The 12,253-nt window shown below is 37.2% G+C and overlaps 1 protein-coding gene across 1 annotated transcript in view; it reads right to left on the reverse strand.

Moving 5' to 3' along the window:
* The window catches only part of COL19A1 (collagen type XIX alpha 1 chain), a 309,008-nt gene that overhangs the window by 292,176 nt on the left and 4,579 nt on the right, over positions 1-12,253 (reverse strand). The window contains exon 2 of the mRNA XM_036318274.1: positions 3,540-3,666. Within this exon, the coding sequence (XP_036174167.1) occupies positions 3,540-3,630 (91 nt within the window). The 5' untranslated portion in view covers positions 3,631-3,666. The remainder of the gene's footprint in view (positions 1-3,539; positions 3,667-12,253) is intronic.

Below are 12,253 nucleotides of genomic sequence, written 5' to 3' on the forward strand. Positions count from 1 at the left end.
GACGCTCAATGCAGGAGCTGCCCTCTGGTGGTCAGGGCGCTCTCACAGGGGAGGAGCTCTGCTCAGCCACAAGCCAGGCTGATGGCTGCCAGTACAGCAGTGGGGGTGGGAGCCTCTCCTGCCTTCTCAGCAGCACTAAGGATGTCCGACTGCAGTTTAGGTCTGCTCCCCGCTGGCAAGTGAACATCCCCCGAGGGCTGCCAGGCTGCCAGAGGGATGTCTGAGGGACCCTCCCTCCCCCTCCCCCCGAGTGCACAAATTTTTGTGCACTGGGCCTCTAGTATATATATAAAAGCCTAAGTGACTGTTACAACCAGTCGACCAAATGACCGGTCGACTGGTCGACCAGTCGCTGTGACACACACTAACCACCTCAACGCAGCTGCCCCCTAGTGGTCAGCGCGCTCCCACAGCCAATCTCTCGTGGCTGGCCAACCTCCCATGGTCTCTCTCCCTGATCAGGGTCCCTCCCCCTTCACCCCTCCCCTGCCCCGGCCCAGGAGCCCCACCAGTGCATGCATTTGTGCACCAGGCCTCTAGTTTGATACATAAGTAGCTATCACAGAAGAAAGTTTTAAGTAACTGAGTACAGTAAGTTTTGAGTTGATCTACATGCTGTATAATTTTTAATACAATTCTCTTCCCTACTCTCTTTTGAAAACTAAGTTGAAACTGCCACATTTGAACAGAAGTTCATCTGCAGCATAAAAATACGCAAATATGCCTTATCTCACAATCTCCACATAATAGTACAATTGATGAAAAACATGAAGCAAATTCTAAATAGCTTCATGATTTTAAAATTCAAGTTGTTTTGAAGCACTCCATATTACACTTGAATTCTGTCCCAAGTAGGACAATATTCAAGTAATTATTAAACATACCACAGAGTCAAAGTAAAGCAATTAAAAGACTCAATTTATCCTTCATATATTTAGGTTTAACAGTAGACTGTTGACAACTTCAGACTCTAGAGCTGAAACCCTAGCCTCTCCCTCAGATTGGTTATATTTTATTTTTAGATGTAATCACTTCCCTCCGGTAAATGGTTAGTGACCACACGCACAGGTCTGCACATGAGGAAACTAAAACTGGAACCTGCGCTGTGAATCAGCAACACAAGACACAAGAAGACGATGCCTGGTGGGTCATCATCTTGAATAATCCTTATGACAGTGCTGTGCTGACATTGTAATTAAAGCAAATGATACTTGAAGTTAAGTAATTTCCATGGCACGTGGAGTACGCACTACTTTGCGAGCACCTACTAACCTAAAGGCATGATAAAAATCAACTCTTCATGTTGTTCTTAATTACTTTTAGTATTTTATGTTATGTGAATCCTGTTAGAGTTCATATTAATTTTGAATTCATACTCTTATGAAAATTTATCAGACAGATGGTAAGTTAATGGGCCAGCATACATACATTTCCATTGTCCTACATACAATATAACCTGATTAAAGAATTGAGATACCAAAGCTGCTAAAGCAAAACATTCAGGGGAATCCCAAGCTGGAAAGTTTCAGTTATGCAAGATGATTACATTCCAGAGATCTGCTGTCCTACGCTGTGCCTATAGTCAACACTGCTGTATTATCGATTTAGACATTTGCTGAGGGTAGATCACATGTTAAGTGTTCTCACCACAATAAACGAAGTTATTAAAAGCAAAATAAATAAAATAAAATAAAATAAAACAAAATAAAATAAAAGGAACCCAATAGCATAAGATGCAAGAAAACCAATACCATTACGCTCAAGGTAAGTGTTTTCTTTTGACATGCTTCATTAGATGTACCTGGGGAGCTTGCTAAACATGTAAATGACGAATCCCACCCAAGGCTGTCCTGCATGAGAAGAATCTCTGAGACTGGGGCTTGCAAATAATACCCCCAATGATACATGCTCACACTAAAATTGGAAATCCATTTATGTAGATCTTTCAAATAATTATCATCAAATTCATTTATTACACACTAGCATGTGCCTATAAAAACTGTGTCCTACTGAATCAAAGTTTCATTTTCCTTTCTAACCAAAAACAGTCCTGTTCCCTCTAAGTTGCAATTTGCATTATCTCTAGCTCTCATAAGAGAGTCATAAAGAAATCCAGAATAGTAACAACTTTGTCAGAATAAACTCCCCTGCTCCATGTACTTCTTTTTGCCATGAATCATTCCTAATTTCTCACTGAACAAAGAGTTTCCCCCCAAAAAAAGTATGACAGCCACAGGATGTCATTTATACAGTGGTAGGATACACAAACTTTCATGTAAATTATTTTAGGAAACATGCCTTTTGCCAAATTAGTAAAAAAAAAAAAAGTCATACTCACATAACACTCTGAGAGACTAAGATTTGTTATTGCTTTATAAGAGATTGCTTTTATTTTATGTGTGCATCAAACTCAAAAGTTTCTACTAGAATGTATCCATAAGTGTTAGGAAAAATTATTAAAGGATATATATTTTTATATTTTTTTATTGATTTTTTTACAGAGAGGAAGGGAGAGGGATAGAGAGTTAGAAACATCCATGAGAGAGAAACATCTATCAGCTGCCTCCTGCACGCCTCCTACTGGGGATGTGCCCACAACCAAGTTACATGCCCTTGACCGGAATCGAACCTGGGACCCTTCAGTCCGCAGGCAGATGCTCTATCTACTGAGCCAAACCGGTTAGGGCTAAAGGATATATTTAAAAGAATAAGCACAATGAGGCTCATACTCTGTATACATCATCACATGTGACCATAATCAGAATACATTATATGTAATTGCACAGAAGGAGAGCTGAAGTTTTTTTTTGCTTAGAAAAATGGCTTTTTCAATGTATCTAGTTCAACTTTTAATTATGAGATACATCTAGATCAGTACCTTACACATACTCAGTGTTCAAGAAAAATCTTCCAAATTAGCCACATAATCATTTATAAAAATCAGAGGTAGAATTAAATGTTTCAAACTGCCTTTAAGCCCTATGGAAATATTTATGAGGTTGATAATCTAACAATTACAGATAAATATTACCTAGTTAGTTCAAATCTTTTGTTCACCTCATCTGAGATATTAAAAAACTGATGTATAATTAAACGACATTTCCTTTTATATTTCCTATTCTGTTTTTCACTTTTTCCTAATTAAGATTAGATATGTCCCCAGTTAATCCTAAATGGTGATGGGTTTCTGTCCTTACAATTTGAATAACTCAAATAACTTAAAACTTAAAGGAGAAAGGGAGAAATATACACACACAGAAATGAACACAAATATATTTATATTTGCAAATACCAATGAGAGAAAGAAAAGGCCATTTAGACCAATATAACATGCATATGAAAAAAAAATGAGATAATTTTAGGAATTCTCAATGTTCAAATGAAGGTGAATGGGGAAAACAATGTATTATTTATTTTGTCTTAATAAAGTTAATCCATGGCCTCTTCAACTTTAACAAGATTTATTTTCATGATTTTAAAAAATAATTTAAAGACTATAAATAACATTTGATGACTGGAAAAAGAGGTAGCCTGGATACCTGGCTTGTCCCTGACCATCACGGAAGTGGAAGCAGGAAGCAGGAGCAGTGCCACCCAGAGCCACCGTTTCCAAGAGCCAGCGTGACTCATTGTGCCTCGAAACCATGTGAACAAGTGACCACAGATCTGCAACAGAACAAAATATTAGAATTGAGCTCATTATACAATTCCTCTCATTGTATCTCCAGAAAATCCTCATCACCAAGGAGAACATAATAGATTTTTACATTATGTATAATTATATACAGTTGTCCTTTGGTATTGAGGGCAGATTGATTCCAGGACCCCCAAGAATGCTAAAATATTTGGGTGCTTAAGTCCCTAATATAAAATGGCATGGTAATTGCATATCCTATTTAATAAAACCCTAATATGCAAATCAAACGAACAGCTGAATGACTGGCAGAACGACTGGTTGCTATGACACGCACTGACCACCAGGGGCAGACACTCAACAAAGGAACTGCCCCCAGCCCTCAGGCCCCCACCAGCAGAGGCAGCAGGAGGCGGGGCATGTGAGTGGGCAGCACCAGGCCAGCCAAGGCGGATGCCAGCCGGGGGCCTTGATCACCCCACCAGTCACCCCACAGATTGGCCCTGATCACCGGCCAGGCCTAGGGGCCCTACCCGTGCATGAATTTGTGCACTGGGCCTCAAGTAATCTATATTCGCAGATGGACTATAGCAGGGTATGCCTACATATCACTTCATTTGAGTGGATTCAACACAGTGCTTGGCAAGTGGCAAATTCAAGTTTTGCTTTTTTAAACTTTCTGGGCTTTTCCCACTGAATATTTTTAATCCAAAATTGGTTGAATCTGTGGATACAAAACTTCCAGGTACAGAGGGCTGACTATAACTGGATATTGATTATATATGCAATTATACATAGTATATCAATATACACCTTTTTAAAATTAAATCTTTATTATTAAAAGTATTATATGTTCCTTTTTTCCCCCACTGACCCCCTCCAGCCCACCCTCATCCCCTGCTCAGACCTTCACCACCCTATTGTCTGTGTCCATGGGCTATGCATATATGCATACAAGTTCTTTGGTTAATCTCATCCCACCCATCCACCTCCGCCTTCCTCTGAGATTCCATGCTTATTTGTCTCTAAATCTATTTTGTTCATTAGATTCCACATATGAATGAGACCTTGTGATCCTTGTCTTTCTCTGACTGGCTTTTTTCACTTAGCATAATACTCTCCAGGTCCCTCCATGCTGTCTCCAAAGGTAAGAGATCTTTTTAGATTTTTTTTTACTGCTGCATAGTATTTCATGGTGTAAATGTACCACAGATTTTTTATCCATTCATCTGATGGGCACTTGGGCTATTTCCAGATTTTAGCTATTGTAAACTGCATACATTCTTTCTGATTGGTGTTTAGGTTTCTTAGGATATATACCTAGAAGTGGGATCACTGAGTCAAATGGCAGTTCCATATTTAATTTTTTGAGGAAACTACATACTGTTTTCCATAGTGGCTGCACCAGATTGCATTCCCACCAGCAGTGTACTAGGGTTCGTTTTTCTCCACATCCTCGCCAGCACTTCTCATTTCTTAATTTGTTGATATTGCCATTCTGACAGGCGTTAAGTGATATTTCATTGTTTTAATTTGTATCCCTCTGATGATCAATGACTTTGAGCATATTTTCATATGTCTCTTGGCCATCTGTATGTCCTCTTTGGAGAAGTGTCTATTTAGGTCCTTTGCACATTTTAATTGGATTGTCTGTCTTCTTTTTGTTAAGCTGTATAAGATCCTTATATATTTTGGATATTAGCCCTTTATCAGATGTATCATTGCCAAATATGTTCATAATATATCAATACATACCATAATGTGTATGAAAGAACTCTAAATATATTTTCATATTGATTCCTAATTATCAATGTCTATACAGCCTCTTATAACTTAAATTTTGTCTTCTTTAAAAAATGTTTAACGTCACACCACTTACAATAATTTATATATTTTTATTGTTTTTTAATCCTGGTAAATTACACCTAACATAAAATTTAATATTGTATATTTTAGTGGCATTAAATACCTTCACATGGTTGTTAAGAATCACCACCATTCATAACTTTTCATCTTGAAAAACTGAAATTCTGTAACTCCCCATTTCTCCCTTCCCCAGCCCCTAGCAATCACAATTCTGTTGTCTATTTTACAGTTATAGATACTATGAGTACCTCATATAAATAGAATCACACAGTATTTATCCTTTTGTGACTTTATTTCATAATTCCTCAAGGTTTGTCTATGTTGTAGCAGGTGTCAGAATTTCCTTCTTTATTAAGGCTGAATAATATTATACGGTATCTTTATACTATATATTGTTTATCCATTCACCCTTTGATGGAAGCTTGGTTTCTCCCACCTTTTGGCTATTGTGAATAATGAATATTCAAATGACACAAATATATAAATATCTGTTCAAGTCCCTGCTTTCAATTCTTTTGAGTACATACCCAGAAATGGAAATGATGGGTCACATTATAATTCTATTTTTAATTTTCTGAGGAAACATCACGCTATTTTCTATAGAAGCTGAACCATTTTGCATTCCCAGCAACAATGCATAACAGTTCCAATTTCTCCACATCCTCATCAACATTATTTTCTGGTGTGTGTGTGTGTGTGTGTGTGTGTGTGTGTGTGTGTGTGTAATAGCAGCCCTCCTAATGGGTATGAGATGGTATCTCATTGTGGTGTTAATTTTCATTTCCCTAAGGATCAGTGATATTGAACACTTTCATGTGCTTATTAGCCATTTTTGTATCTTCTCTGGAAAAATGTCTATTTAAATCTTGCCTATTTTTAAATTGGTTTGTATTGTTGTTGCTGAGTTGTAGGAGTTCTTTATATATTCGGATTATTAATGCCTTGTCAGACATATGATTTGCAAATATTTTCTTCCACATAGTGGGTTGCCTTTTCACTCTGTTGCTTGCGGCCTTTGCTGCACAATTTTTTATTTTTATGTAGTCAAATTAATTTTTCTTTTATTGCTTGTTCTTTAGGTGTCATATATAATTATTTATATCTTTAAAATGTAATTTTATTACTTACAATTCTATTTTCTCTTCTGAATAATAATTTTCCATATTTTGACTTAATATCATCACATTTTCTATAAACTTAAACTATTTTGTTACTGGACTGAATAATCACTGCTACTGGAGAGATTACTGCACACATAAAAATATTTGTCCTTCTATTTAAAGTGTAAAATGTGAAGGAAAAATACCACATGATCTCACTCATTCATGGAAAATAAAGACCATTATAAACTTAAAAAAAATAAAAGATAAAAAAATAAAGTGTAAAATGGATCTATGCAATGCCCACCACATCTGAGCCTGCCATTAACATCATATTTAATATTACCTCCCAAAATTATATTTCTTAATTCAGACTATTACTTTACAGACATTACAATAAAAGATTTACTAAATAGAAACCCTGTAATGGAAAATTTTAACATTACTTAAATTAATTTTTATAGTGCAGTAACTAACATGGAAATGAGTTGCAATTAAAAATATAATGGCTCCTTCAGTGTACTTGACAAACACAGTATTATTAGAATAGCTATTCTAAGAGTTCTAAATATGCAAATAATATTATGTCATATATTTACTACCATTCAAAGTTTACTCAAGAGTCAAATATAAAATAAACCATCATACCAGTGCCTAAATGTTGTCCATAGACACTCTTTAGAAGAAAACTAAAGCCACCATCTTTGGTATTCTGCATGTGCCAAACACTCTAAGATCAGCATTTTAAAATTAACTCAAGATTTTGGATATTTCTGAGTGAATAGCTAGAAGCAGCAATTGTAATATTAAAATCATATGTGTGGTTCTAAATATCAAACACCTGGTTTTATACTTATTTCTTTTGAACTCTCTCATCTAGATATAGTCCTAATCCTAATGGGACTTTGCAAACTTATCCTAGCTATTACTCCAAGTCAGTTGGTAACTGTTAAAGCAATTACTTCTATTTCAAAGAAACAAACTCACAAATATTGATCAAACTCACAAATACTGATCTAACTTTTAGAGAGATCCTTGATCACTTTCATTTTTAAACAAAGTGATTTTTATTAGTTGATAAATTAGCTGCATAATATAGTAGCTAAAGCCATGACTTCGTGTCTGAGCTTTGCCACTTATGTATTTTCACTAAGCCTTCATTTATTCACCTGAAAACTAGGAATGATATTATTTAATACCTGGAAAGAGTAAATCAGAGGGCCCTGAACACAGTAAGTGTTCAAAAAAAGTACCTGCTATTATAATTGTTCACTCTACATAGTCATTACTAAAAATTTAGTTGCATTTCTCTTCTTAACCTGATATTAATATTGATATTTGCACAAGGAAGAAGTGCCAAGGCATCTTAAAAATTTGTTCATTGAAGTTTTAGTCCCTGTTCAGCAACAAAGAACCAGAGGGCTACATAGCCATAAGCATATGAATTCAATCTTGAGGTCTCCCAACTATTTATTTGAGCCACTTAGAGAATAATTGTACTTAGCTTCATTTATCCAAAAGGTTTGAAGAACAAGATGTCATTGTTAGTTGACTAAGCATTCTATTCACTAAAGAATTGCCATTCCACTGGAATGGTGAGATCACCATTGCCAATCTACTGAAATGTCACTGGCCAAGTTCAGCAAGATCTTGAAAGAAGAATCCTTTTCTCACCCGGCCTGGTGTAGCTCAGTGGTTGGGCACTGACCCATCAACCAGGAGATCACAGTTCAATTCCTGGTCAGGGTACATGCCCAGGTTGCCAGGCTCAATCCCCAGTGCGAGGCATGCAGGAGGCAGTCAATCAATGATTCTCTCTCATCATTGATGTTTCTCTCTCTCTCCCTCTCTGAAATCAATAAAATATATATTTTTAAAAAGAATCCTTTTCTCTCCTTATCTAATTGAACTTATTTCCAATAGCTGACCACTTCCTCCTCCTTGAAACCCTCATTTTCATTGGCCTCTCTGCTCTCATACTCTCTGGGATTTCCTTCTAAATTCTCTTGTCAGATCTTTTTGTATACCTGATTTATTAACTCTGGAATCTGTGGGCCCTCCTCTCCTATCTCTTTATAATGTCTTCCTAGGTCATCTCACCATTCTCTTGCCTTTAAGTAGTATTTGTCAGATGATAAATCTAGAATTTACATCTCCAGCCCAATCCTCTTCTCTGAACTGTAGACTTTGCATCCATCTGCCAACTTAATCTCTTTTAGATGTCACACAGACATCTATAACTATACAAATTAAACATTTGATTCTCAACCACAACTTGTTCCTCTCATTCTCTTCCCAATCACAATAATGAGCACCCAAAAAATGCTCAAACCAGAAACCTAAGCACACATGGATTCTTCTGTCTTCCTTATCTTCTCCCACACCCAAACCATCATACCAGTGTTACCCTGAACACATTTCCAATCCATTCATTGCTCCCCAGTCCTCTACCACTATCCTAGGTCATATTGTCCTGATCTAGACTCCTCAATAGTTCCCTAAACTAATTTCCCTCACGCACCATCAACTCCTGACAAAATTCACTCTCAACATAGCCTTAGAGAGATTTTTTTAAAAAATCAAAGTTGGATCATGTCATTTCCAGCTTTAAACCCTTTAGTGGTTTCCCATTATATTTCAAATGCAATCCAAAAAATCCTTTCTATGGCCTAGAAGCCTGAATAATCTGGCTCCCTACCCACCTTTCCAGTCTCATTTGGTACATTTATCTTCACTAATGTCCTAGTCCTCAAATTCCCTGATTCTTTCCAACCTCATGGCTTTTGTGTATGCTTTTTCCTCATCTGGGAATATGCTGGATCCTGCTCTTCCTTACATCTTTCAATTTAAATGTTACTAAATGGAAAAGCCATTACCTATCCATGACCTGGCCCCATGTTTCTCTAGCTCAGACTATTTTGTCTGTGTACATATGTTTATTGCTCTTACTCAGTTCTAAGCTCCTTGAGGGCACAGATTATGTCTGTCTGTTCTATCACTGTATCCTGAGCACTTGGCACAGTATCTGGAAAAGCAGAGACTCAAGAAATATTTTCAGAAAAGGTGAAGGTATTGAGAACTACAAATGTTGGTAGTCACAAAGTAGTCCAGGGGATGTAAACTGCACCATATGGAATATAGTAAATAATATTATAATAAATATATACAGTGCCAGATGGGTACTTGAAATATCATGGGGACCACTTTGTAAAGCATATGATTGCCTAACTACTATGCCATACAGTTGAAACTAACACAACATAGTATTGTATGTAAACTATAATTGAAAAATAAAAAAAATTTAAATATTCACTGAATTTTAAAAAGTAAAAAGCTGCCAATTTTCAAGTCTTGAGATACAGTAAATTATACTTACCTTTGAATCTATAGTAACAATAATTTCATCTTTATTTTATAATTCTTAAGGCATCTCAGAATCTTATATTTCAAAGATTACTATAATAAACACCTTTGCTCTGTGTACATTTCTAAAATATGTTCACTATCTGATGTTCCTGTTGTCCCAACCTTAATTAAATAGAGACATACTCTACTCAGCTAGGAATATTAGAAATAGCTTTTTATCGCATTCTCAAAATGAATCCTGTATATATTAAAAAGAAGTGGAAAAAACACGTTTTTCAGATCTTTAATCTCTGCTGTAAGCTGTTGACAAGGGTTGACCCTCCCAAAATTGTTGAGGACAAAGCTTTCCTTGAGGTCTTTCTGGACTCTCCTCAGATCCTTCTCACTCTCCCCAGACACCTGCTGTTCTCAGGCTGCTCCCTGCTGCCTTCCCTGGTGCCCTCCCCAGATCTCAAGTCTTGGCTTTGTCCACAATCGCCTTCCTCATCAAAACTTGCCTCTTTTCTACCCTGGCCCTCAGATCCCAGCTACGTGGTTATCAAGTTCGCTTTATAAATGAATGTAGGCCAGTGTTTAATGTGTTGTTCTTCCCAGGTAAGATTTAAACTTTAACACAGACCTTTAATGTTTTCCCAATGGAGTGAGTAATGTAGAACCTCAGAATAATATACGTGTATGCTAAGCTTTCTTAAAGCCTTCAAATCACTTTTTTCCAAATGTGTACAGGGATGTCTCATGATCCATTTTAAGAAGGATATGAAGAAAATTGGTCATACCTGTTGTCATTTTCTGCAGTAGAATTTCTTTTACTAGTATATATGGTATTTGATTTTAATACTCTGAATAATTTAAGAGGCAGGCATGAAGAAATGGGGTTAGGGCAAGATATCTACATACCATATGTCAAATATTAGAAAGTTAAAAATAAAGCTAATAAAACTGACAATAGATATGGTTTTTTTTTTTCATTTTATCTTGGTAAATAACCTGAAAGCCAACGTCAAGTTTAGAATTGACAGCGCAAACTCTAAGGAATATACTGGCCTTTGGCCTGGACCAAAGTCCAGCCCTCACTTTTTCCCATTCCTGACTCCCTGTACACTATCAGGGGCCTCAACCACACATATGAGAACATCCCAATAATTCTAAGCTCCGTGCTGTGCAAACAGCCATTCCTTGACCATTCCCTTGGGCCTAGGGGTGTTCACACCTAGTAACTTGGTCTGGCCCTGGGAAGATGGATTCCAGGAGGAGAGCTTCCATATCCTGCAAGAGGACTAAAGGTGATTCAGCCAAGGAATTTCAGGATCTTGTATACCCAGAGCCTGGTCTAGATCATTCTTTGGGTGGGCAAGTCTCCTTCCTTCTCTTAACTCCTAACACTGAGAGCAGGTGCACATCCAGAGCAAGGGCATATCAGGGCCTTCTAAAGTAGAGGGCTCAGGGTAGGGAACCTTTTGCCCAGGCCTCAGGGTGGCACTGAAGACAGGCAGCAGGTCCCTGTTCTGAAGATGGGAAACGTTAAAGCTCATAGAGAAGATCCCACAGCCAGGGATTCAAGTCCAGGTCTGCTTGACTAATAAGCCTTTGCTGTTACACCATGTTTACCATCAGGAGGTGGGACAGACCTATCACATTCTATACACTTCCTTTTAAATTTTCAGCTATTCTCTATCAATATCCAAGTCAGACTTCAGACAGTTTCTTCCTGATGCTACAAAATACTAACATCATAATTGTTAGTGTGCCCAGCAATGGTAGTCTTAAGCAGACAACACTGCTAGAGCCTATGAACCTCTAAAATCATCCAGACCGTCCTGCCTGTAACTGATTTCTCAGTCCCTTGTTAACAAAGAAATAAAAGCTGCCTAAAGGCCTGGTTCTGACCTCTCTCTATCTCTAACCCGTTATTCTTACCATCCTCTGCCAACCAGAATAGTTTTGGATACTGGTTGGGTTAAGGGAATTATTAAAGGGAAAATAGTCACTCTCCCTTAAACTTCCTTAATCCAGCTCTTGAAATCCTATAAGGCAACTATCAAAACTGACAATATTTGAATGAGGACATAGATTTTTTTTAAATCCCTTATTAATCTATATTTGTGTAAAAAGAGCACAAAAATGACAGAAAGGGACATTGGGAACCCTTAGTCTTTTGTTCCATTGACAGGATGAGGTTCCTACAATGTGCCACTGGGGATCCAGTACTCATTGGGTATACAGCAGTAAGACAATGAAGGGAAATCCCTTGGTCAGCAAAACCGAAAATAAATAAGCACATACATTG

Source organism: Myotis myotis, unplaced genomic scaffold, assembly GCF_014108235.1.
Source record: "Myotis myotis isolate mMyoMyo1 unplaced genomic scaffold, mMyoMyo1.p scaffold_m19_p_7, whole genome shotgun sequence".
In the NCBI taxonomy this organism is placed as follows: domain Eukaryota; kingdom Metazoa; phylum Chordata; class Mammalia; order Chiroptera; family Vespertilionidae; genus Myotis; species Myotis myotis.